Source organism: Emys orbicularis, chromosome 19, assembly GCF_028017835.1.
Source record: "Emys orbicularis isolate rEmyOrb1 chromosome 19, rEmyOrb1.hap1, whole genome shotgun sequence".
Lineage (NCBI taxonomy): Eukaryota > Metazoa > Chordata > Testudines > Emydidae > Emys > Emys orbicularis.
In genome coordinates this window covers 22,485,795-22,512,314 of record NC_088701.1, presented here as the reverse complement: position 1 = coordinate 22,512,314, position 26,520 = coordinate 22,485,795, and the positions used below count along the sequence as shown (strand labels likewise).

The following is a 26,520-nucleotide window of genomic DNA, read 5'->3' as shown; positions in this document are numbered from 1 at the left end:
GAGCTGGGATGGGTGCCCTGTTCTGGGGGGGAGCCCTTTGTGTTCTGTTCTGCACCCCCCAACCGGGGCTCTCCCAGCCTGCCTCCCCCGCCCAGGATCTCCCAGCGAGCACAGATGGGTGTGGACTGGGGACCAGCTTGCTCCAGGGTGAAGATGGGCAGGGGGCTGCTGATTTGTCTCAGTTCCCCCAGAATCTCAGTGTGATCGGCACCCAATTCCGCACCTCCTGGGCCAGCTGCCTTGGGGCCGGCCCACCCTAGAGGGGAAAGGCCCCGTGCCCCACTCCCTGCCCCCCCCTCCCCCCGCTCCAGCCAGTCCTCTCAGCTTGGGCCATCCTGACGTCACAGCTGCAGAGAGATGCCAGGGCCAGATTTTCCAGGCCAGGCCCCACAAGTGCGTGTTCTGGCCATGCCCAGCAGCCCCAGTCAGGGATCCAGACCCCACAATGCAGGGAACCCCTGCTCCAGATGAGGGGGGAGGGAGGAAGGGAGGGGTGTATGGGAGCTCTGGACTGGGAACAGCCGGGTGCGTGGCTGGGACTCCAGCTTCCCGTGTGCCGCACAGCACGGGAAGGGTTAAGTCTGTCCCCATCCTGAGCTGGGTGTGTGCGTCCCCCCCCCCACGTCTCTGGGTGCCTGGGCCTGGGTGGGGCCTCGTGATCCCCGGCTACGGAGAGCAGGGGGCCCCATGGCCCTGGAGCGCTCCCCATCCCTCGGTGACTCATGTGAAAGACACACAAGGTAACACCCAGCAAGGGCAGCATGGCATGACCCAGCCCAGAGGGGGCGACGCTGAGACCGGCTCGCACAGCTCCTAGGGTGGGGGTGGCCCCAGGATGACCCCGTTCCTGCCAGGAATATCCCCCCAGCTGGAGACCATGCCCCTCCCCCCGGGGATGTTAGGCTGGGGCTACCCTCTGTCTAACCCCCGCAGTGTTGGCCACCAGGGGGTGCTGGTCTGCACCCACCCGCCCCTCACCAGGCCCCAGGTGACAGCCCTGCCCAGACATGGCTGGGAGATGAGTGGGGGTCTCAATAGGGGGCGCTCTCCTCTGCTAGTCAGTGCTGGCCCCAAGGCCTGCCAGGAATGGGGGCAAGGGGCTGGGCTCACGTGGGGGGCCGGCTGGAACAGGGGTGAGAGGCCTGCCCGGGGGGGGGCTGGGCCTGCCCGGGGGGGCTGTTCCCCGAGTAGCGCGAGCCAGACAGCCGGAGACAGGACGTCGGGCCCAGCACCCCGAATGCCAGCCTGCGCCTTCGCACCCTGCCGCCGGGCCTGGGCAAGGTCCGACTTCCCGCTGCTGGGTGCGTGCAGCGCCTGGCGCGGCGGCGGGGGGCCGGACGCTGGTTTCTCCCAGTGAACCTCCTAAAGCCGAAACCAGGGCAACACCCGCCCCCACCCCAACCACTTCTGCAACGCCCCAGCCACCGTGGCACCCCCCCGGCCCAGCGGCTACTGATTCTTTGGGCTGGTTGCCCCCGGGGCTGGCATTATTTCGGGGACCCCCCCCCGGGCCTGTGCTGTGCAGGAGGTCAGACTAGAAGGAGCCACAGTGGGTCCCTTTCCGCCCGCCCCGTGGGGGAGGAGAAGCGGCCCCTCCCTCGGGCGCCGCTCCCTCCGCGGGCGCTAGGACCCAGTGGAAAGTTGTCATCCCGGCCCTAGATTCCAGGCTGGCTTCCCTGGGTGTGACGTCAGCCAGCAGCCCCGTCCCCCCCCCCCTCCAGCGCCCCCCCCGCCCCGTTCCCAGGCCCGTAACATTAGGGAGGAAAATGTTACTTTCCGTCCAGCCGCGGGCCGCCATCGCCACATTTGGCTACAATAAGACCAGCAAGAAGGTAGGAAAAGCGGCTGCGTCCTGCCCCCCCCTTCCCAGCGCGCCCCAATGCCTTTGGCCCCCCAGGAGAGGAGAAGGGGGGGGTCCCATCTCCCCCCCCCGCTCCCTGCACCTCCCGTTAGCCGCGGGGCCCGGCTCAGGCCTTTGTGCTGGGGGAAGTTCAGGGCGCTGCCCCCCCCCCCCATCGCCGCCCTCCCCCCCCCCCCCCCCCAGCACCGCCCAGGGTGAAGATCTGCCCTCCCCGCGCTGCTCCACCAAGTGTAGACAGGAGAATCGCTTTTCCGGGCACCCCCCGCCCCACTACCACCACCACTCCCGGGCCGAGCTGGGCTGCGCCCCCCACCCCGGAGTGTGGGGTGGGCTGAGGTGTGGGGGTAGGGGGGAGCTGATCTCCACTTCGGGGTTCAGGGAGGTTCCCCGTGTTCCGGGGAGAGGGGTTTGATTGGTGGGTGAATATCCCAGGCAGGCCAGGCCTGGCACCAGATTCCCAGGGACGGAGGCACGTGGGTGCCAAGGGAGGGGGGACCCCGTCTGTTCCCCACCTCCCTCCGACTGTGGTTGGCTCTGGGGCTACCTGGGGGGGTCTGTGTCCCCCCCCGTGCAGGCAGAACGCGAGGGGGGTGTTATTGGCGTTGGGGTCAGAGTTAGGGGGTTTAGGGTCTTGCTGGGATTAGACTTTGGGTTTGGATTTTGGAGTGGGGTCTAGTGGGTTAGAGCTGGGGGTGGCTGGGAGCCAGGACTCCTGGGTTCTCTCCCCAGCTCTGGGAAGAGAGCATGGTCTAGTGGTTAGGGGGGCTGGGAGCCAGGACTCCTGGGTTCTCTCCCCAGCTCTGGGAGGGGAGCGTAACCTGGGGGTTAACACAGTGGGGCCTGGGGAGGGGGGAGCAGGACTCCTGGTTTTAGTCCCAGCTCTGCCACTGGCTTGGTGGTGTGACCTTGTGAGGGACAAGCCTCTGTGCCTCAGTTTCCCTGTCTGCAGAGTGGCGCGCGGGGGCAGGGGGGTGAATTCTCATGTCTCTGAATCCCAGCGAGACCCTCTGCCCTTCACAAGCCCCTTCTCCCACAGCACCACCGGGGGGCAGAACCGTTGTGCCCTGTTATCGCAGGGGTAACAGCTGGAGTCTCTCTGTCCCATGGAGCAGGGATCCATGCAGCACCCGGGGGGCCTCCGATACACCCCCCCCCCCGGACCCCAGATTACACCCAGGTGGATGGCTCTGTAATCCAGACCTCTCCCTCCCCTTTCGGGGCTCCCTTCTGCAGACTATGGCTTGGATCCCCCCCACCCCCTCTTGTCCCCGTGACATTAACGTCCTGAGCGTTGGAGATGAGTCTGCAGCACCAGCCAGCCAGAAGCCGTGACTGACTGGCCCCATCACCCACCCCGAGTGTCCACCCCCCACCCCCAGAGTCCGCCGCCGAGTTAGGCCGCGAATGCCAGAAACGCAGGAGCTGGGGAGCAAAGTGAAGGCCTCCGAGAAGCCAGCTGGACACATGTAAAATCATTCCTTTGTGTGTGCGAGATCTGTCACTTTCCAAGCCGCTGAACTTTCTCCAGGGGAGCGTGTGTGTCGTTGGCGGGTTCGTGTGTGCGAGTCTGGGGGATCAGCGCGTGGGTTGTCCGCAGTGTACTTGCGCTGGCCTTTTCTGTCAGAGGGGCTTTACGGGGTGTCGGCCCCGTGTTTGGGGTGTTTTTTGCGTCTGTCTGTCTTTGTGTGCCCGGATTGTCTCCCTGTAACTGCTGGTGCGTGTCGGGCTGTGTATTTGGGGCAGCGGCGTTTGGATGTGCACCTGTGACATAGTTGCCGTATTGACGTGTGAGACGGTGAGTTTGTTGACATGCTGGTGAATTTGCTCTAGTGTGTCTGTGTTGGTGTGCGTGCGATGGTCGTGCGTGTGGCGTACTGGTGAGTCTGGGTGTGACAGTGGGGGGGGGGTGAGTTTGTGGCGCACCATTGGAGTGGTGTGTGTGTTTGCAGGGGAGCCGCTGGGTGTGAGTGCGTTGTCCGGGGCTTTTGTAGATCTGGGTGTCCAGTCGGGATCTGGGATTGTGGGATGCAGTGGGACATGGTCCACCCCACATGGGCAGTTCTCAGCCACAAAACAGCCACGCCTCCGATGTCTGTAATGCAGCCGGGGACGCGGGGAGTCAGAATACGTCTTCCCTGAAGTTAGGGGAATTTTTGCCTCATAATTTGCTGACTGTCTGAGTTACTCATCTCGAATGAGTGGAAATGCTCTGCGGGGAACTCTGCGATTTAGGCCAGTTCTTGGGCTGTGACATGTTAGTGATTGATTTTTGCGTATTTCAAGGGGTCCAGTGGCTAGGTGGCTGGTATTGTTTTGGTTTGTTTTGGGCAGCCCATGTTGATGAGGCTCTGATCCGGGCGGGGAGTTTCTAGTTGCTTCATAAAAGTACCGTGACTAATAGCTTCATAGACTTTTAAGGCCAGATAATCCCATCTGACCTCCTGCCGTGCACAAGCCGAAGGGCCTTGCCGTTCCTGCACCAAGCCCATATCTTGTGGCCGAGCTAGAACTAATATCTCGACTGGACAGGAACTCAGCTCACACTCCAGGGCCACCTAGTGTCCTGTCTCCGACAGGGGCCATCACCAGATGCTTTAGAGGAGGATGTAAGAACCCGCCTGTTAGCCCACACCCCCCTGAGCGATGCAGTTAGAGAACCTAGTGTAGACAGCGCTGTGTGGCGGGAGCGCTTCTCCGAGCAGCACAGCTCTCGCCTCTCGCGGAGGTGAATTCACCGTGCCGATCTCCCGCTGGGGGCATAGCGTCTTCGCTACGCACCACAGCTGCACCAGCGCAGCAAGGGACGTGGAGACAGGCCTGGGGTCTCCCCCTCCCAGCTGTGTAAATGGCCGTCTGAGTCCTGAGCCCGTGTCTTACCTCTCTCTGCCCTCCTGGCGCCTCCTGGGATGTCCGCACTGCTTGGGAACCCGGCTCCGTGGATTCGGTGCTTCCACACTGCATCTCCAGCCTGGGTTAACACTCGCTAGCCCAGGGGCTCCCAGCCACGCTGCTGCGTCCACGCCTCTGTCTCGGGTCTGCGCCCACACTCCAAAACGCCGGGGCTGGGACCTAAGTCACAGTGGGACTTGGTTCTGACCCCCCCTCCCCTGCTCCAGCAGGTCCTAGGACCCGGGTCCTGAGCAATTGCTGACCTGAGCCAGACTGATTTGTGTGTGGATGGAAGTGGGGCTTGGCTCAAACCTGAGTCAGAGCCCAGCCTCTAGTGTGCAGGGTAGACGTACCTAAGAACCCCAGTCATGGGCCAGGGGCCCGTGGTGCTAGGGGCTGTACATTATTTAGGTCTATTACGGTAGCACCCAGGAGCCCCATTCATGGGCCAGGGCCTCATGGCGCTTGGCGTGGGCTGGCAGATCTCTGGGAAAAGGCCGCACTGGCCCCGGAGATATTTGACATGATGGTTTAAAGAACCAGCCCCTCTTGTTAGCTTGAAATGAAACCCTCGGCCCTGTAGCCTTTCGCTTGTGAGCTGCCTGGGGTCAGCGGGGCCCTGACCTGCTCCTGCGAGCCAAATGCGAACTAGACATTATGCACCGGAGCAGCCCCCTCTGGGGAACTGGAGTGAGTGGCCTGCCAAGGGGAGCGGGGGGCACAAAACCTAACTGGCTTCACGACTGAGCTTGCTAAGTCTGTGGAGGGGACGGTCTGATGGGACTGCCCACAATGGCACGCAGCCGATCTGCGACTACTAGCAAATATCTCCACCGGCGGGGACGGGACACTGGCTGGGGAGGGATCTGAGTTACGACAGAGAATTCTTTCCTGGGTGTCTGGCTGGTGGGTCTCACCCACATGCCCAGGGTCTAACTGATCACCAGATTTGGGGTCGGGAAGGAATTTCCGCCCCGGTCAGATTGGCAGAGACCCTGGGTGGTTTTTGCCTTCCTCTGCAGTGTGGGGCACTTGCAGGTTTCAACTAGTGTCAATGGTGGATTCTCTGTAACTTGGAGTCTTGAAAGCAGGATCTGAGGCCGTCAGTGACGGGGTCTGTCACAGGCGGGGTTATGGACATGTAGGAGGCCAGACTACGGTCTCTGGGTCTGAGCTGGCAAGGCCCACGCCTGAAAAAGGAACTGCGGTGTTGGGGTGCCGGGGGGACGACCCCAATTCCGAGTAGAATAATTACAACGTAGCCGTGTAGGTGTCCAAATGGAAATCTGAGCAACAGGGAGGCTGTGTGGCCTAGTGGTAAAGCACGGCCTGGTATCCAGGAGGCCTGGTTCTAGCATTTTGGGCAAGTCACTTCTTGTTCTGTGCCTCAACTTCTGCATCCGTGAAATGGGGTTAATGATCCCACCCGCCCTCGGTCACGTGCTGTGGGAGCGGCGCTCGGTGCTGTTTGTTTTATACCTGACAGTTTTCGATGTTTCTGTTAGTTTAAAAACAAAAAATCGGCCGGTGAACCTCGATCCTGCACCAACTTCCCCAGGTGCCTCACTTCCCGCTCCTGGGACGTGCCGTGAGCTTTGGGGGGGGTTAAACATGTGCGTGAAACGGGGCCCTGGGGATACGTCAACTAGGCCAAGCGTCCCAAAGGCCTGGCACCCACAGATCAGGCCTGGAGCTTGCCAAGATCCCAGCGGGGCGCGAAAAGGGGCTCGGCGAGAGCGTCGCAATGGGAGTTGTGCGGTGAAATGTTACCCTGATAATATCATTATTAATGAGGGGTAATCGGGTAGCACCCAGGCACTCCAGTCAAGGCCCCATGTGCCGGGCGCTTGACGTGATTTATTAGGTGTATTACGGTAGCATCTAGGCGGCCCAGCCATAGACCCGCTCCCTGGCATTGCTTCCTGGCAACGGAGCCCTTTTGCGAACCTGGCTCAGACGGTGGGCGCTGGGCAGCGTGACCCACGACTGCCGTGCAGCCCCACGGCCTAACAGCAGCTTCAGCCCGTCCGGGAATGAAATAAATCTTTGCAAATGTAGGTAGCACTAGAAGGGGAAAAAAAATTCATTGAGGAATGTCCTGGTATCAGCCACACCCAGCTGGCATCACTGCCCAGGCATGTGGTGTTGTGATCATTAGTGATGTCACCCACCATGTCCTGTGGCGGGGGGAGAAGAGAGAGCGCGAGAGAGGACAATTCTCCTGCAGGCCAAGTTGAGCGTCACTGGAGGTTCCTGTCCCTCTGTGGCTAGGTCTACACTACAGCGGGGGGTCGACCTAAGATACGCAACTTCAGCTACGTGAATAGCGTAGCTGAAGTGGCGTATTTTAGGTCGACTTACCTGGCTGTGAGGACGGCGGCAAGTCGACTGCTGCCGCCTCTTGCCGTGGTGGATTTCCGGAGTCGACGGCAGAGCGATCAGGAATCGATTTTATCGCGTCTTCACTAGACGCGGTAAGTCGATCCCCGATAGACCGATTGCTACCCGCCGATCCGGGTGACACTGAGTCGTCCAAGTGTCACTGCAGGGGCTGGTGGGTGAACGCAGGCCCGAGCGGTGGTTTTCAGAACAGGCACTTTGGGCTCCCGCCTTTGTGAGTTTTATGTCCGGGATTTGTTTTGAAATTCTCCGAGGCGCTGACCAAACTTTAGCTCAATGCAAAGATTTCCTCCAGAAACAGCATTTTAATAACGATGACGACCGCACCCCCCACCCCATTCTTGTGTCTCCAAGCGCTTTGCAAAGGGGGACAGCGTCAGCGCTGGTTCGCAGCTGGGGAAACCGAGGCACGGCGCTGCAGACCCAAGAATTGAATGTAGATCGCCGGACTCCTGGCCCAGAACTGAGCCTTGCCCACGACCCTGCCTCCTCTCAGGGCCTGGGGCTGGTGCCTGAGAACCCGAGAGTGAAATTGACTAGAAACGGACTCTAAGCAAGTGTGAAACTGACCAGTCTGTTTTCACTTTGGAGCAGCCAACCCCCAGCCCTCAAAATCATGAGGTTGGCTTGAAAATCAGGAGATTTTATACAAATTGTTCTTCGGCGCCTCCTCCTGTGTGAGCCTTTGGGGTCACACTCAGGTCACGTTTTCATGCTTTTCCCTGCAACCAGGAGGGCTAGAAATTTACTCTTTGGGTTCCCCCCCCCCCAATTAAAGCCAAGATTTTCGCCTGACCCTCTGGCTCCTGGAGCAGGGTCTTTCAGAGGAACACCAGATATTGTGAGACTCATGATAAGATCATGAGCATTGGCAACGCATGGAGACCCGACATTTAAAAACACAACAACCCAGGGTGGAAAAGTAATTAGTACCTACGAATCCCAGGCATGGACCCAGCCCCAGCAGTGCTCGGCGCTGTACAAACATACTTCAGATTGTTCCATTCCACTCACCTCTGGGGCGTGCCAAGAACCCAAGGCAGGGGGATGATTATGCCTTGAATAGCCATGCATTTGATAAGCTCTTACTGTCTCAGGCTTGGATTTTCAGAGGAAAACTGAAAATCTCGCCGGCACATCCCAGCTTAGGGCTCCACCAGGCTGTATAATAATTACACACTGGCTGGGCCAGTGGCGGAGACTGGCCCTACGGCCTGGTGGTCAGGGCCCTCGCCTGGGATAGCGTCAGGCGGAGCAGGCAGTGGAATCAGGGTTTCCAGCACCACCATGCTCTGATCACTGGGCTGTTGGCTATTCCGGTTTCTGACCTGAAATCCCACCCTGGCCCGGGAACTGGCGGCATCGAAACGCACGTTTACACGGAAAGTTTCGGTTGCCACAAACCGGCGTTTTCCCTGGTTTGGTTGAAGAACTCGGCGCAGAAGCTGCGCCGTTTCATGCTCTCTGTCCGGCTGGCGCGCCTTCCCTGGGCGTATTGGGTAGCAGCCTGACCGCTCACAGCGCCGGGCGCTGCACGTAGGGTAGCTTCCAGTCTGGAGAGACAAGGGAGGGGCAATCCAGGGACAGCGCGGGGACGTGCCTGAGGTTGCAGGCTGGGGCCGTGGTGTTGCTGGGAGAAGAACCCAGGCAGCCTCGCAGCCAGGCCCCTCAACCAAACTTGCTCCTGGAGCTGGGGAGAACCCAGGAGTCCTGACATGTCGGAACGCGGTTCTGCCACCGGTCGATTCACCAAACCCGCCCCCTCCGTTGCTCTCAATCCCACTGACATTTGTGGCCTCAATCCTCCAGACCCACCCGCCTCTAACTCTCCCTGTCGCCCTGGGCACGCAGCGTCGGGGGTCTCCCCAGATACTGAGTCCTGTCGGCTTCATGGGGACGGCGCTGCAATACGGGGGCTAAGGGCGGCATTTGGGTAAGGGAGTTAGGCACACAACAGGAATCTGGCACCTAACTCCCCTGGGCCCTTTGACAATCCCTCCCCCCATCCCCCCGCGCTGTACCATGTCCCTTTCCACGTCCCGCAGGGCGCCCCCCCATCCCCTTTAACTACCAACTCAGCCAGGCCTCCCTCCCCTGGCAGCTCTCTCCGCCTCGCTGCCGCAGCCCCGACCTACCACCTGGGCTTCTCGGAAGCCAAACCGTGTGCTCGGCCAACGCAGCGCGGGAGTGAAATGAGCAGCGGAGGGGAGAGGCGCTCGCGTCCCGTCCACCCTCCCAGAATAACCATGTTCACACATGATGCTGAGAACGTGGCTGGGGCCAAGTCACGTGCTTTAAGCGTGTTTCTTTTCTTGCCTGTGTGGACCTGCCTGGAGAGCCGCGTCCTGCCCCTCGTGGTTTGTTCCGCCCTCCAGGCTCGGCGGCAAAGGCAGAGCAAGAGCCAGTGGCTGGGAGGTGAAGCCAGAACCGTCCCGACTAGACGTAGGGCCCAAGTTGTGAACAGGGAGGGGAATTGATCCTTGGACCCCCTGCCCGAGGCATGTGGGGTTTCTCCGTCTCTTGGAAGGCTGTGCCTCGAGATGGGGCTTTCGCGAAGATCGGGTGTAGCTCAACCACAAGGTATGGGCTGGCTGCGGGAATCCTTGGGACAGGCTCTCTGACCTGGGGAGGTGTGTGTGGGGGAAACTGAGGCACGGACATGTCTTGCTCAAGATCCTGCAGCAAAGTGGGGTGAGAACCGAGGAGTCCTGGCTCCCAGCCCCGCTCAGTAAACTGATCACCTGCTCCTGTGCATCGGGAAAGCTTCAAATGAGGAAACGGGTGTCAGGGAAATTCAAGTGGGCGTTTCCCCTCTGACATTCAGCCCTGACCTGGTTTTGTTTCACCCTGTCTGGGCCCCTTTCCTGTCCCAGGTCTCCGGTGCTGGCCCTGATCCTGTTCAGTTTGGGGTCCCCTCTAGTGTCCCTAGAAAGACTCATTTCTGTCTCTGGTTTTGTGAAGGCGACTCTGCTCCCACCTGGCTCTGGACTCACTTCAGGCACCCCCCATCCCCTTCCCATACCGTGCCTCAGTTTCCCCAGCAGTGTCTCACAAGGAGGAGTTGATAGATTAGTATTTGCCAAGGGGTTTGAGCTCCCTGGACAGAGCAAAGCTTTGCTGATGAGCCAATGCATGTGGGCCTCTGGCGTTGCCCTCTGCTGGATCGCACAAGAACTGCTCACGTGTGGACCATAGACCCCGTACTGCTTTGTGCTACTGGAGATTCCCCCATTAACTCAGTGGGGCTGGGGGCTTTCGGAGCGGGGGGGCTGAGTTCTAGACTTGTAGCTGTTGTGAGGCCTGCAAATTCTGGGGTGAGTTCCAACTCCGCGCCTGTCAGTGTCCCGCTCCCCAGAGACGCTCCCACGCCGGGCCGGGCTGGTGCCGGCTGCCCAGGGAGGAGCATTGGACCAGCCCCAAGCGCTGCCCCGGGCCAGCCCCCCTGGCCGCTGCCGTCCGGGAGCAGGGAGCCGGCTGCTGCAGGGGCGGATCCACGTGGTGAGCTGCCCGGCTGGGTCGCAGCCCCTCTCAGCTCCTGGGCCCAGGGATGCCGGTGGTACCGTTCCCCCTCACTCCCGACCCGCAGCCCCCTGCTAGCCCAGCCCTGGGATCCCCCCCCCAGCCCTGCCGGTGCCCCTCACTCCCGACCCACAGCCCCTGCTAGCCCAGCCCTGGGCTCCCCCCCAGCTCTGCCCGTGCGCCTCACTCCCGACCCGCAGCCCTTGCTAGCCCAGCCCTGCCCCCCCCCCCAGCCCTGCCCGTGCCCCTCACTCCCGACCCGCAGCCCTTGCTAGCCCAGCCCTGCCCCCCCCCCCAGCCCTGCCCGTGCCCCTCACTCCCAACCCGCAGCCCCCGCTAGCCCAGCCCTGGGCTCCCCCACAGCTCTGCCGGTGCCCCTCACTCCCGACCCACAGCCCCCGCTAGCCCAGCCCTGGGCTCCCCCACAGCTCTGCCGGTGCCCCTCACTCCCGACCCGCAGCCCCTGCTAGCCCAGCCCTGGGCTCCCCCACAGCTCTGCCGGTGCCCCTCACTCCCGACCCGCAGCCCCCTGCTAGCCCAGCCCTGGGCTCCCCCACAGCTCTGCCGGTGCCCCTCACTCCCGACCCACAGCCCCTGCTAGCCCAGCCCTGCCCCCCCCCAGCCCTGCCCGTGCCCCTCACTCCCGACCCGCAGCCCCTGCTAGCCCAGCCCTGCCCCCCCCCAGCCCTGCCCGTGCCCCTCACTCCTGACCCGCAGCCCCTGCTAGCCCAGCCCTGGGCTCCCCACCCCCAGCCCTGCCCGTGCCCCTCACTCCCGACCCGCAGCCCCCGCTAGCCCAGCCCTGCCCCCCCCCCAGCCCTGCCCGTGCCCCTCACTCCTGACCCACAGCCCCTGCTAGCCCAGCCCTGGGCTCCCCACCCCCAGCTCTGTTGGTGCCCCTCACTCCCGACCCGCAGCCCCCTGCTAGCCCAGCCCTGGGCTCCCCCACAGCTCTGCCGGTGCCCCTCACTCCCGACCCACAGCCCCCGCTAGCCCAGCCCTGGGATCCCCCCCCCAGCCCTGCCCGTGCCCCTCACTCCTGACCCACAGCCCCTGCTAGCCCAGCCCTGGGCTCCCCCCCAGCTCGGCCGGTGCCCCTCACTCCCAACCCGAAGCCCCTGCTAGCCCAGCCCTGGGCTCCCCCCCAGCTCTGCCCGTGCCCCTCACTCCCAACCCGCAGCCCCCTGCTAGCCCAGCCCTGGGCTCCCCCACAGCTCTGCCCGTGCCCCTCACTCCCGACCCACAGCCCCCGCTAGCCCAGCCCTGGGCTCCCCCACAGCTCTGCCGGTGCCCCTCACTCCCGACCCGCAGCCCCCTGCTAGCCCAGCCCTGGGCTCCCCCACAGCTCTGCCGGTGCCCCTCACTCCCGACCCACAGCCCCTGCTAGCCCAGCCCTGGGCTCCCCCACAGCTCTGCCGGTGCCCCTCACTCCCGACCCACAGCCCCCGCTAGCCCAGCCCTGGGCTCCCCCACAGCTCTGCCGGTGCCCCTCACTCCCGACCCACAGCCCCCGCTAGCCCAGCCCTGGGCTCCCCCACAGCTCTGCCGGTGCCCCTCACTCCCGACCCGCAGCCCCCTGCTAGCCCAGCCCTGGGCTCCCCCACAGCTCTGCCGGTGCCCCTCACTCCCGACCCACAGCCCCCGCTAGCCCAGCCCTGGGCTCCCCCACAGCTCTGCCGGTGCCCCTCACTCCCGACCCGCAGCCCCCTGCTAGCCCAGCCCTGGGCTCCCCCACAGCTCTGCCGGTGCCCCTCACTCCCGACCCACAGCCCCCGCTAGCCCAGCCCTGGGATCCCCCCCCCAGCCCTGCCCGTGCCCCTCACTCCTGACCCACAGCCCCTGCTAGCCCAGCCCTGGGCTCCCCACCCCCAGCTCTGTTGGTGCCCCTCACTCCCAACCCGCAGCCCCTGCTAGCCCAGCCCTGGGCTCCCCACCCCCAGCTCTGCCGGTGCCCCTCACTCCCAACCCGCAGCCCCCTGCTAGCCCAGCCCTGGGCTCCCCCACAGCTCTGTCGGTGCCCCTCACTCCCGACCCACAGCTCCTGCTAGCCCAGCCCTGGGCTCCCCCCCAGCTCTGCCGGTGCCCCTCACTCCCGACCCGCAGCCCCCTGCTAGCCCTGCCCTGGGCTACCCCCAGCTCTGCCGGTGCCCCTCACTCCCAACCCGCAGCCCCCTGCCAGCCCAGCCCTGGGCTCCCCCACAGCTCTGCCGGTGCCCCTCACTCCCGACCCGCAGCCCCTGCTAGCCCAGCCCGTGCCCCTCACTCCTGACCCACAGCCCCTGCTAGCCCAGCCCTGGGCTCCCCACCCCCAGCTCTGTTGGTGCCCCTCACTCCCAACCCGCAGCCCCCGCTATCCCAGCCCTGGGCCTCTCCTGAGCTCCGAGCCAGCCTTTCCTGAATGCTGCAGCGGTTTTGCAATGTGGAGCGACGCCCACACAGGGCGAAGCAGATCCACCCCCCCCGCCCCAGTGACCTCACTCAGCAAATCACAGCCCAGCCTGGGGAGCAGGGAGTTGCTGTGCCCGGCCCCGCATGTGCATTGCACGCCCCTCGCACGCTGGGGCACAAGCGTTCGGGCCCTGTGGCTCTCCTCGTGCATTGCACGGCCCCTCCCTTCCATCCCCCAGTGCACATCCTGCCCTGCCGGGCCTGGGGGGGGAGTCTGGGGCAGGGGATGGGGGTCCAGCTGCGAAGGGCTTTGACTGCGGCCCAGGGGTTAGGGGCTGAGCCGTCCCTACAGGCCGGAGTTGGGGTTGGTTCCAGGCAGGCGGGACCTGGGGTGTGTGTGTGTGTGTGTGTGAACTGAACACGGGGCCTGCAGTTCAGCGCAGGGGGGGGGAGTGTTCCTGCTCCCCCCCCCCCCCCGCCCGGCTCTGCCCCAGGAATCCCCCCCTGCCCCAGGCACTGCCAGGCGGATCACGGCCAGCCCTGTGGCTCTGTCCTGGTGGGACCCAGGGCAGCGGCTGACCAGAGTCACCGGAACCCCAAGGAGCGCGTGGGCCGGTGGCTGGGAGCCCGGGCTCCTGGCTCCTATTCTGGACTGTGCCACTGACTCCCTGCATGACCTTGGCCCTGTCTCTTAGCCTCTCAGCTGGTGGCGGGCGTCTTACACTGTCGCTCGTTCCACCGGCATCCAGAGCGCCCCCGGGGGCGAGCGCTGCCTGGTGCTCTGGGGCGGGCGGGGCCGGAAGGTTACAGGCTTGGCTGGGGGCAGGTGGGTGCTTGGGAAGCTGGGGCTGTGACCCTGGAGGGATCCGGCTGGATTTCCGCAGAGGAACCTCCACCGCGGCTGAGTCAGCTTCCTCCCTCCCCGTTCCGCCCTGCGCCGGGAGATAACCCCGAGGAGCCAGCCTGGCCGGCCGCAGGCCGGGCTAAGAACATACCCGTGCAGCGCTTGGCGAGCAGCACCACCCCAGCCCAGGCAGCGGAGCAGTTGGGGAAACTGAGGCACGGGTGGGGGAAGGGACTCATCCGGGGTCGCACGGTGGGGTCATGGCAGAGCTGGGATCAGAATCCAGGAGTCCTGACAACTGAAGAGGGGGAGTCGGGCATGGGGAGCCCAGGGCTGGGCTAGCGGGGGGCTGCGGGTCGGGAGTGAGGGGCACCGGCAGGGCTGGGGGGGGCAGGGCTGGGCTAGCAGGGGGCTGCGGGTCGGGAGTGAGGGGCACCGGCAGGGCTCGGGGGGGGGGGCAGGGCTGGGCTAGCAGGGGCTGTGGGTCGGGAGTGAGGGGCACGGGCAGTAGGTCTCCGGGGATGGGGGAGGTTCGATACTCCAGGTCATGAAACCCCCCCCCCCCCCTGCACTGAAGAACTTTAATTCAATATTAAAGCTGTTTTGAGCCGCTTTCCTCATTGGCCAGCTCATTGTGATGTCACAATGGCCACATGGCTGGCTTCAGCTTGTTTGCATGCTGCGTTCTGATTGGTTGGAGTTGGCTGCTCAGCTGGTGGCAGCACTGGGATTTTTGCTGCCTCTCCCGGGGGGCGGGGCATGTGTGTACATATCGGGGGGTGGGGTGGGAATCACCCCCGGATCCCCAGGCATTTGCCCCAGGCCCATCAGGCCGGGAGGGGGCAGGAGTTGGGCGTTTAGCAGTTGGGGTCCTGTGATCAAGCCCTAGCCGGTGTGCGGGGATGGTTTGGGGGGTGAAGCCTCAGGTTTGATCCCCTCAGACTCAGCCCCCCCGGATCCCCTCCAGGCCTCATGCCATTGACTGTACCTAGGATGGTTTAAACTGGCCCCCGTCATCACTGACTTACTCAGGTCCCCAGTACCTGAGGCAGGGGGTTGTTACAATCAGGCCTCAGGTTCAGTGGAAGCTCCCTTTGCTGTCTGTCTGCTGCCCCCAGCCTGCCACCCTCCCCGCTAAGGACGGGGCAGGCAGCCCCTCTCTCTGTTGCTCCCTGAGACCCCTGGGCAGGAGGAAAGATTCAAAGAGCTGGAGGGGGAACGTGACCCAGCCAGCTGCGGATCCCACTGCCCCCACCAACGTCCCTTGGGAGCCTCGCCCCCTGCTCACCAGCTCCTCCCCCTCTTGTCTCCCAGCAGCCTTATGTGTCAGTGGCCCAGCAGATGGCGCCCCCGAGTCCCAGCGGCAGCAACAACAACAGCAGCAGCAGCAGCAGCGGAGGCGGCGGGGGAGGCGGGGACCAGCTGAGCAAAACCAACCTGTACATCCGGGGCCTGCACCCGGGCACCACCGACCAGGACCTCGTCAAGCTGTGCCAGCCGTACGCCGGGGGGGGCGGGGTCTGAACCCCGAGGGGGGTCCACCCCGGGGGCAGCGGGGCGGGATTGAGGGAAGCATCCATGGGGCTGATACATCCCCCCCGGCAGGGCGCAGAAATGGGGGATAGCGGGTGTCCGACGGGGGGGGGGGGCGGGAGATGGGGGGGATCTGACATAGGGGGCGGGAAATGGGGGTGTCCCACGTGGGGGGGGGGCGGGAGATGGGGGGGATCTGACATAGGGGGCGGGAGATGGGGGTGTCCCACGTGGGGGGGGCGGGAGATGGGGGGGATCTGACATAGGGGGCGGGAGATGGGGGTGTCCCACGTGGGGGGGGGGGCGGGAGATGGGGGGGATCTGACATAGGGGGCGGGAGATGGGGGTGTCCCACGTGGGGGGGGGGCGGGAGATGGGGGGGATCTGACATAGGGGGCAGGAGATGGGGGTGTCCCACGTGGGGGGGGCGGGAGATGGGGGGGATCTGACATAGGGGGCGGGAGATGGGGGTGTCCCACGTGGGGGGGGGGCGGGAGATGGGGGGGATCTGACATAGGGGGCAGGAGATGGGGGTGTCCCACGTGGGGGGGGCGGGAGATGGGGGGGATCTGACATGGGGGTGTCCCACGTGGGCACATGGGGTACCCTGGACGCTCCCTTAGACCTCAGCCAGAGGCTGAGATGCGGCCGTGACCCCGGGGCTCGTCCCCTCCAGATGCTGCTTCTGCCTGGGGCTCGGAACAGAGCCGGAGACCCCCCCCCATCTCCCTGCCCCCCCCATCTCCCTGCCTCCCCCCCCCAGGACTCCCAGCTCACCACAGCCACTGGTTTCGTTTGGGGGCAAGAATCCATTCTGGGTTCCCCCCCATGTCCGCCGGTGCCCCTCACTCCCGACCCGCAGCCCCTGCCAGCCCAGCCCTGGGCTCCCCGTTTTGGGAAGGGCTTTGGGTGAGTGGGGCCCCTGGAGCTCTGCGTTGGGCGGGGGTGGGGGGATATGGGGGGGCCCTGCTGGGCAGCAGCCCGTGGGGGTGGATCTGGCCCAGGAGCCGGCGCTGGGGGGGAAGGGGGGGCGGTTGCTGCCGTAGCCTCAGCTCACCCCGGCCGGGAATGCTGGAAGTGGCCCAGCGCTGGCGCCCGTCCTGGCAGCCCGTGCAGTTCGGATCAGGAATTCGCAGGGGGAGGGGCTCCGGGAGATGCTCTCAGCTGGGGCGGGGGAGGGTGTAACCCCTTCAGGGATGGGTCAGGATTCGGGGGGGTTTCCACGTCTCCATCGCACCCCGATTTTTCCAGGGCCTGGCGCCTCCTGCTGTGACGTGGCTTCACCCCCTTGGGGGGCTCGGGGTTGCTGGCTCCCACGCGGTTTGTGAAGGGTTAATTCAGCCTTGCTAATGGGGGAAACTGAGGCACAGGGAAAGGTGAAAAGGGAGGGGAGTGGAGGCTAGTGGTTAGAGTGGAGGGGGAGGAGGGGATGGAAACCAGGACTCATGGGTTCTCTTCCCACCTGTGCCGTTGGCTGGCTCTGGGACCTAGGGAAAATCGCTCCCCCTCTTCCCCCCTGCCTCAGTTTCCCCGCCACCCATTTCCATAGGTGGTGTCTATCCAGGGCCATGTTCCCTGCCCTGCCTTTGGGCTCAGGGGGTCCCCCGGTGCCCGCAGCGCCAGGGACTTGCTCAATCCGGCAGCTGGTCGGATTTCCTCCCCCACCCTGCCTGTCTCGGTCCCTCCCCGCCAGGAAATCCGGCCAGGCTGACCCGAGGGGGGATGGGCTATTTCCTTCCCTGCCTTGGGGGGGGGAGGGGCTCAGAAGTCATCTGCCCTTTAAAAGGCCCCCCCATGGCTGCTGCATCCTGGGGGAGGGGAAATCTCATGACCCCCAGTGCTGAAGGGGGCGGCTCTGGGAACTGCCCTGCCTGGGATCCCAAGCCTGCCCCACCCCTGGCTTTGCAGCCGCTCTGTGGGGCCTGCGGGGGGCGGGGGGGGGGCTGGATCCCCCCCCCCCCCCCTGGGGCTCGCTGCCCCTAGGAATTCCTCATTTAACCCTTTCCCAGCTGGGGGATCTTTCTTAGCTGGCACCAATGGGCATTCGCCCCAAGTTCAGAGCTCTGCCCCCTACCCCCACCCCGGCTGCAGGATTCGCCTTCACTTCCCGGCCTAAATCAACGCGGCTGTTAAACAGCCCCTGCCCCACCCCAGAGGCAGCCGCAGCTCAGCGTCGGGCAAGGTTTGGGGGTGGCAGGCGCTGTGGGATGCCCCGTTATGGGTCCCGCTGGCCGCTCTGCCCCATGCCCACTGTAACTCTTCTCTTTGGCATCCCCCCTCCCCCCCCAGATACGGCAAAATCGTTTCCACGAAAGCCATCCTGGACAAGACGACCAACAAGTGCAAAGGTGAGGCCCGGTGCCCCACAGCGGCGCCACGGGAGGGTCCCTGGTTCCTGGGAACTCCCCTGCTGCTTTCCCCAGTAGTCTGGGCTCTGGATACATTCCAGCAAAGGGTCCCCATATACCCAGCCCCTGCGCCTCACCCCAGAGCCAGCTGCATCTCAGCACCAGGTGATGGGTCCCTGTATAACATGCCCCTGCACCCCACCCCAGAGCCAGCCGCATCTCCATGCTGGGCGAGGGGTCCCCATATACCCAGCCCCTGCGCCCCACCCCAGAGCCAGCTGCATCTCCGTGCCGGGCGAGGGGTCCCCATATACCCAGCCCCTGCGCCCCACCCCAGAGCCAGCTGCATCTCCATGCTGGGCAAGGGGTCCCCATATACCCAACCCCTGCGCCCCACCCCAGAGCCAGCTGCATTTCAGTGCCAGGTGACGGGTCCCTGTATAACCTGCCCCTGCACCCCACCCCAGACCCAGCCACATCTCCGTGCCAGGCGAGGGGTCCCCGTATACCCAACCCCTGCGCCCCCCCCCCAGAGCCAGCTGCATCTCAGCGCCAGGTGACGGGTCCCTGTATAACCTGCCCCTGCACCCCACCCCAGAGCCAGCTGCATCTCCTTGCTGGGCGAGGGGTCCCCGTATACCCAGCCCCTGCGCGCCACCCCAGAGCCAGCCGCATCTCTGTGCCGGGCAAGGGGTCCCCGTATACCCAGCCCCTGTGCCCCACCCCAGAGCCAGCCGCATCTCCGTGCTGGGCGAGGGGTCCCCGCATACCCCGCCCTCACCCCAAAAGGGCCTCCTCCCAGTGCCAGGTGAGGGGTCGCCGGGTGATGGGAAGCAAAAAATCCCATAAAGGGCTTTGAGACAACAAACCGCAAGATCCTAAATATCCAACACACAGGCTCTGGTTTGAGGCTGCTGGGTCCCCCTCCCTCCCTGCACCCCCCTCACTGTCCCTGCTTCTCTCCCAGGCTACGGCTTTGTCGATTTCGACAGCCCCACGGCGGCGCAGAAGGCCGTGACGGCGCTGAAGGCCAGCGGGGTGCAGGCCCAGATGGCGAAGGTAAGTGCCCCGGATGCCCCCTGCCCGCACGGAGATGGGGGGGCACTGGGGGAGAGAGAGAGAGAAGTTGCTGGGGGTGTGGGGCCTCCTCCTAAAGCACTGAAAGGGTTAATGGTTCCAGCTGTAGGAGGTCCCTTCCCCCGGACTCCCACCACCCTGGGGTGCCTCCCCCGCCCCCCGTGGTGCAGGTTTGTGACTCGCCCTGCAGCTGGTTGGGCTCCGGCTTTGCCCAGGTGGCTTTGGGGGGGGCGCCGAGCCGCCCGGAGAATCGGGGCCATGGGGCTCTCTCGGCCCGGGGGGGGGGCGCGAACGGGGGCCTATCTCAGGCCAGGCCAGAGCCATGGATGATTCTTCCTGGGCCAGATTTGGACTTTCCGTCCTGCCCCGGGACAGGGGAAAGTTCTGAAATCTGGGGGGTTGTCCCAGGACGGGGAGCCCGTCTCCCAGCTGTCCTCTGCTCCCTGGACGTCCCAGCCCTGGGCTCCCCCACAGCTCGGCCGGTGCCCCTCACTCCCGACCTGCAGCCCCTGCTAGCCCAGCCTTGGGCTCCCACCCCCAGCTCTGCCAGTGCCCCTCACGGAGTCGCAGCCCCATAGGGCAGGGGAAGAGGAGGTAATTCCCCACACTGAGGCCAATTTCAGGGGAGGGGAGACCCTGGAGGCCCCTTTGGGGGGCGCTGGGCAGCCCCTCACTGCCGTGTCTCCATAGCAACAGGAGCAGGACCCCACGAACCTGTACATCTCCAACCTGCCGCTCAGCGTGGACGAGCAGGAGCTGGAGGGGATGCTGAAACCCTTCGGACAGGTGATCTCCACCCGCGTCCTGCGCGACCCCAACGGCACCAGCCGCGGCGTCGGCTTCGCCAGGTCAGAGCCCCCCACCCGGGCACCCCTGGGGGGGAGGTGTTGGGGGGGGCGGGTCGTTGGCATGGGAGGAGATGGGGTCGTTGGCACTGGGGGTTGTCAGCATGGGGATTTTGGAGGGGGAGAGGGTCATTGGCACGGGGGACGTTGGTGCTGGGGGTTCTCGGCATGGGGATGTTGGAGGGGGAGGGGGTCATTGGCGCTGCGGGTTGTCGGCATGGGGATGTTGGCATGGGAGGGGGAGGGGGTCGTTGGCACTGGGGGACGTTGGCTCTGGGGGTTCTCGGCATGGGGATGTTGGCGCGGGATGGGGAGGGGGTCGTTGGCGTTGGGGGTTGTCGGCATGGGGATGTTGGAGGGGGAGGGGGTCGTTGGTGCTGGGGGTTGTTGGCGCTGGGGGTTCTCGGCATGGGGATGTTGGCGCGGGAGGGGGAGGGGGTTGTTGGCGCTGGGGGTTCTCGGCATGGGGCTGTTGGAGGGGGAGGGGGTCGTTGGCACTGGGGGACGTTGGTGCTGGGGGTTCTCGGCATGGGGATGTTGGAGGGGGAGGGGGTCCTTGGGGGTTCTCGGCATGGGGATGTTGGCGCGGGAGGGGGAGGGGGTCGTTGGCGCTGGGGGTCGTTGGCGCTGGGGGTTGTCGGCATGGGGATGTTGGCACGGGAGGGGGAGGGGGTCGTTGGCACTGGGGGATGTTGGCGTTGGGGGTTCTCGGCATGGGGATGTTGGCGCGGGAGGGGGAGGGGGTCATTGGCGCTGGGGGTTGTCAGCATGGGGATTTTGGAGGGGGTCATTGGCATGGGGGACGTTGGCGCTGGGGGTTCTTGGCATGGGGATGTTGGAGGGGGAGGGGGTCGTTGGCGCTGGGGGTTGTCGGCATGGGGATGTTGGAGGGGAGGGGGTCATTGGCGCTGGGGGTTCTTGGCATGGGGATGTTGGTGCGGGATGGGGAGGGGGTCGTTGGCGCTGGGGGACGTTGGCGTTGGGGGTTGTCGGCATGGGGATGTTGGAGGGGGAGGGGGTTGTTGGCGCTGGGGGTTCTCGGCATGGGGATGTTGGCGCGGGATGGGGAGGGGGTCGTTGGCGCTGGGCTCAGGCCTTCTCTCCCCCCACAGAATGGAGTCCACAGAAAAGTGCGAAGCCATCATCACCCACTTCAACGGGAAATACATCAAGACCCCCCCAGGGATCCCAGGTGGGCGGCAGGGCCTCGCGGTGGGGCACCCAAGGGGGAACCTGGGCAGCGGGAGCCGGGCAGGGGGCTGTTATATAATGACTCTCCTGGGGGATGGGACCCTTCCCTTCCCTTCCCTTCTGGGTTTAACTCCTGCCAGGCCAAACTCAGGAACAATGGGGACAGCAGGGGGCTGCAGGGAGCCCAGGGCTGGGCTATCAGGGGGCTGCGGGTCAGGAGTAAGGGGCACCGGCAGAGATGGGGAGGGGAGCCCAGGGCTGGGCTAGCAGGGACTGTGGGTCAGGATTGGGGGGCCCTGGAAGAGCTGGGGGGAGCCCAGGGCTGGGCTAGCGGGGGGGCTGCGGGACGGGAGTGGGGGGGCTGGGGGTCGGGATTTGGGGGCCCCAGCAGAGCGTGGGGGGAGCCCAGGGCTGGGCTAGCAGGGGGGGCTGCGGGTTGGGATTTGGGGGCCCCGGCAGAGCGTGGGGGGGAGCCCAGGACTGGGCTAGCAGGGGGGGCTGTGGGACGGGAGCAGGGGGGGCTGCGGGTCGGGATTTGGGGGCCCCGGCAGAGCGTGGGGGGAGCCCAGGGCTGGGGTAGCAGGGGGGCTGCGGGACTGGAGCAGGGGGGGCTGCGGGTTGGGATTTGGGGGCCCCGGCAGAGCGTGGGGGGAGCCCAGGGCTGGGCTAGCAGGGCGGGCTGCGGGACGGGAGCAGGGGGGGCTGCGGGTCGGGATTTGGGGGCCCCAGCAGAGCGTGGGGGGAGCCCAGGGCTGGGCTAGCAGGGGGGCTGCGGGTCGGGAGCAGGGGGGGCTGCGGGTTGGGATTTGGGGGCCCCGGCAGAGTGTGGGGGGAGCCCAGGGCTGGGATAGCAGGGGGGGCTGTGAGACGGGAGCAGGGGGGGCTGCGGGTCGGGCGTGACGCCTGCCTCTGTCTCTGGGCAGCCCCCTCAGATCCGCTGCTTTGCAAGTTTGCCGACGGGGGGCAGAAGAAGCGCCAGCCGCAGGGGAAATACGTGCAGAACGGGCGGGCCTGGCCGCGGGACGGCGACTCGGTGAGACCGGCTCCCTGGGGGTGGGAATCGGCCCCTCGCCCAGCCTGGGACCCCCAGCCGCTTTCTGGCCCTGGATGGAGGGGGGCTATGGGGTCCCTTGTCTAGGGGTACGGCTTTGTGCCCCAGGGTTGCCGGGCGCCCGGTCGAAAAGGGACCTGGCGGCTCCGGTCAGCACCGCCGGCCGGGCCGTTAACAGTCCCGTCAGCCGGGCTAAGACAGGTGCCTCCTGCCCTGGCGCCGCGCAGCTCCCGGAAGCGGCCGGCACGTCCGGCTCCTGGGCGCAGGGGCAATCAGGGAAGCTCCGCGTGCTGCCCCCGACCCCAGCGCTGGCTCCGCAGCTCCCATTGGCCGGGAACTGCGGCCAATGGGAGCTGCGGGGGCGGCGCCTGCTGGCATGGGCAGCGCGGAGCCAGGGCAGGTGGGGAGCCTGCCTTAGCCCTGCTGCACCACCGACCCGGAGCCTGAGGTAAGCGCCGCCCGGCTGGAGCCCACACCCTGAACTCCTTGCCCCACGTCGGAACTCCCTCCCGCCCCCTAACTCCCTCCCGGAGCCCACACCCCCTCCCACACCCCAAACCCCTCAGCCCCACCCCAGAGCCCGCACCCCCAGCCAGAGCCCTCGTCCCCTCCCGCACCCCAACCCCCTGCCCCAGCCTGGAGCCCCCTCCCACACCCCAAACCCCTCTTCCCAGCCCCACCCCAGAGCCCGCCCCCCCAGCTGGAGCCATCACTCCCTCTCACACCCCAAGCCCCCGCCCCAGCCCAGTGAAAGTGAGGGAGGGTGGGGGAGAGTGGGCAACCGAGGGAGGGGGGCTGGAATGAGTGTGGGATGGGGCCTCAGAGAAGGGGCGGGGCAGGGGCAGGGCAAAGGTGTTCGGTGTGCCCCCAACCCACGAGCTGGCGGGGGGTGTGTCTCTCTGCCAACTGACGGGGGGAGACATGGATGGGTGTGGGGGGCTGATGCGCCCCTCTTTGCCTGGGGGGTGTGAGATGCTGTGGCAGGGCAGTGGCAGCCTTGGGGGTCGCGGCGGCAGGAGGGGGGGTTGCTGCAGCCGGAGGCAGGGGGGCCGCGCTCCTGGGCAGGCCTGACCCAGGTGTTGTGTCCCCACAGAGCGGCATGACCTTGACCTACGACCCCACCACGGCTCTGCAGAATGGGTGAGTCCCTGTGTCCTCCCCCCCCCCCCCCATTGCCCCCTATGTGTGCTGGGGGGTGGGGGGGCACACTCCCTTTCTGTGCATCCCGCCGTGGAGTTTAACCCCATGACGCCCGGCACCCTCCTCCCCCCACAGGTTCTACCCGACCCCCTACAGCCTGGCCCCCAACAGGATGATGGCTCAGACCACGCTCGCCCCTTACCTCCCGTCACCCATGTCCTCCTACCAGGTACCAGCGCGGGGGGGCTGCCGGGGGCCTGGCCAAGGAGCTTCCAGCCGAGGGGGAAGGGGGCTGTGTCAGGGTGTGACCCCCAGCCGGGGGGCCGTGTCTGAGGGGCTGCGTTGGGGTATGACCCCCAGCCGGGGGGCTGTGTCAGGAGCTGAGGGTCGTGTTGGGGTGAGACCCCCTGGCTGGGGGGCTGTGTCAGGGTCAGACCCCAGCTGGGGGGCCTATCAGGGGCTGGGGGGGCCGTGTTGGGGTGAGACCCCCGGCTGGGGGGGCCTTGTTGGGGGTTGGGGGGCTGTGTCGGGGTGTGATCCCCTGGCTCGGGGGCCTGTCAGGAGCTGGGGGGCTGTGTCGGGGTGAGACCCCAGCTGGGGGGCCTGTCAGGGGCTGGGGGGCTGTGTCAGGGTGAGATCCCCAGCTGGGGGCCCGTGTCGGGGGCTGGGGGCCCTGTCAGGGGCTGGGGGGCTGTGTCGGGGTGAGACCCCAGCTGGGGGCCCGTGTTGGGGGCTGGGGGCCCTGTCAGGGGCTGGGGGGCTGTGTCGGGGTGAGACCCCAGCTGGGGGGCCGTGTCGGGCGCTGGGGGGGTCGTGTCGGGGTGAGACCCCTGGCTGGGGGGTCGTGTCGGGGTGAGACCCCTGGCTGGGGGGTCGTGTCGGGGGCTGGGGGGCTGTGTCGGGGTGAGATCCCCAGCTGGGGGCCCGTGTCGGGGGCTGGGGGCCATCGGGGTGTGACCCCCCCCAGCTGGGCCCAGGGACCTGCTGACACCCCTCTTTGCCCGCAGGTTCACAGCCCGTCCTGGATGCACCATCAGTCGTACCTCATGCAGCCCACGGTGAGGCCCGGCCCAGCCCCCCACCCCTCGGGGCGGCTCCCGTGTCTCCCGGCCCAGGAGGCCATGGGGGGGGCAGGGCGGGGGGGGCTCAGGGGAAGTAGCTTCAGGGCGGGGCCAATGAGGCTGCTCTGACATCACTTCCTGGTAACCATGGGACCCAAATGCATCACTTCCTGTTGCTCAGAGGGATTTCATTGCCAACAGGAAATGATACATACTGAGTTTACAGATCACTTCCTGTCCCTCGCTTGGTCTCTGACATCATTTCCTGTACAGCCTTCCCACCAGGGAAAGGGCCTTTCTGGTGCCAGGGTCTCGGCTGGCCCTAGGCTCCGCCCCAGGCTCCGCCCCCAGGCACAGACCTATGCTGATTGGCCGTACCAGCCCCCGTGGCCCCAGGCTCCGCCTCAGCCCTGTGCTGATTGGCCGTACCAGCTCCTGTGGCCCCAGGCTCTGCCCCCGTCCCTGTGCTGATTGGCCGAACCAGCTCCCGTGGCCCCAGGCTCCGCCTCCAGCCCTGTGCTGATTGGCCATACCAGCTCCCGTGGCCCTAGGCTCCGTCTCCAGCCCTGTGCTGATTGGCCGTACCAGCTCCCATGGCCCCAGGCTCCGCCTCAGCCCTGTGCTGATTGGCCGTACCAGCTCCTGTGGCCCCAGGCTCTGCCCCCGTCCCTGTGCTGATTGGCCGAACCAGCTCCCGTGGCCCCAGGCTCCGCCTCCAGCCCTGTGCTGATTGGCCATACCAGCTCCCGTGGCCCTAGGCTCCGTCTCCAGCCCTGTGCTGATTGGCCGTACCAGCTCCCATGGCCCCAGGCTCCGCCCCCGGCCCTGTGCTGATTGGCCGTACCAGCTCCCATGGCCCCAGGCTCCGCCCCCGGCCCTGTGCTGATTGGCCGTACCAGCTCCCGTGGCCCCAGGCTCCGCCCCCGGCCCTGTGCTGATTGGCCGTACCAGCTCCCGTGGCCCCAGGCTCCGTCTCCAGCCCTGTGCTGATTGGCCGTACCAGCTCCCGTGGCCCCAGGCTCCGCCCCCGGCCCTGTGCTGATTGGCCGTACCAGCTCCCGTGGCGCTTAGCCCCCCCGTTGCCAGGTCCCTCTCCTCCCAGCCGCCCCCCCCCCCCTCCGGCCGCTCTCCAACCACTCTCCTCTCTGCTGCAGGGGACGGTGCTGACGCCGACCATGGACCACACCATTTCCATCCAGCCCGCCTCCATGATGGGCCCACTGACCCAGCAGCTGGGCCACCTCTCCCTCAGTAGCACTGGCACGGTAAGGCCCCCGTCCGCCGGCGCCAGGGCCCCGGCCTGGGCTCCTTTGTGCACCAGCCGCCACCTGACCTCTCCTCTCTCCCTCCCCAGTACATGCCAGCGGCAGCAGCTATGCAAGGAGCTTACATCCCTCAGTACACGCCCGTGCCTTCCTCCAGCATCTCAGTTGAGGTAAGGGCCTTGTTCCAGGCTGGGGGCACAGCTGGAGGGGCAAGCTCCTGCCACATCTGTCAGCCGGGGGGTGGAAGTCCTGGGGGCCGCGGGTTCTAATCTCCCCTTCACCCCTCCGCCTCGCTAACCGGCCAAGCCTCTGATCACTCACCCACCCAGCATTGAAATGCAGCCACCTCTGGGTGGGTGAGTGATCCCCTGCAGCAACCTTGCCCTGGCAGGCTAGGACAGGAAGTGCGCCTGTCTCCAGCTGGCATCAGGTCAGCACGGGGCATTGGCAGGGAGCAAAGAGCATCTCCCAGCACCACTTGCTGCAGTGCCCCCTCCCCAGGCCTCCCGTTCGCTGGTCAGGGTAGGGGTGCGGGGGCCAGGCGGGGAGGCCGGGCCAGCGTCACCCCACCCCCCCTAACCTCCTGCCTTTCAGGAGAACAGCGGCCAGCAGAGCCAAGTGGCTGTCGAGTCTCCGTCAGATCACGCTGCCTACTCCTATCAGTACAGCAAGTAACTGCAGGTAAGGGCTGGGGAGGGGGGGGGGGAGAAAGAGAGCCTGGCCCTCTTGGTGGCTCAGGCCCCAGGGTAGGAGACGGGCTGGCGGGGGGGCGGGGAGTGGGGTACGGGGCCTTTCCCCTGTAGGGAGCACCGGCTCTGATCTGGCCCCCGGGCAGGGGACTGGCTGGCTATGGGGGACGGGGAATGGGACATGGGGCCTTTCCCCTGTAGGGGGCACCAGCTCTGATCCAGCCCCAGGGTGGAGACTGGCTGGCTCAGGGGGATTGGGAATGGGACATGGGGCCTGTCCCCTCTGCTCTTTGCAAACCCCTATATCAGTGAACTGTTCTCTCTCTCGTCAGCTGGACCAGGCGTCTCTGCTCCGAGCGCTCGCCCCGAGGGAGATCGCCACCTCCTCTTTGATTTGTGCTGCATCTAGAAGATCGAAT

The 26,520-nt window shown here is 65.9% G+C and overlaps 1 protein-coding gene across 1 annotated transcript; it reads left to right on the top strand.

Moving 5' to 3' along the window:
* The first annotated feature begins 1,749 nt into the window (after nt 1-1,749).
* On the top strand, nt 1,750-26,520 carry RBMS2 (RNA binding motif single stranded interacting protein 2). Its single transcript, XM_065419051.1, has 14 exons — nt 1,750-1,832; nt 15,219-15,400; nt 17,724-17,782; nt 18,750-18,841; nt 19,550-19,707; nt 20,817-20,896; nt 21,819-21,928; nt 23,040-23,086; nt 23,222-23,315; nt 24,094-24,144; nt 25,302-25,412; nt 25,502-25,582; nt 26,007-26,093; nt 26,434-26,520. Exons 1-13 carry the CDS (start codon nt 1,767-1,769, stop codon nt 26,085-26,087), a joined length of 1,212 nt encoding a protein of 403 aa, XP_065275123.1. The 5' UTR covers nt 1,750-1,766; the 3' UTR covers nt 26,088-26,093; nt 26,434-26,520.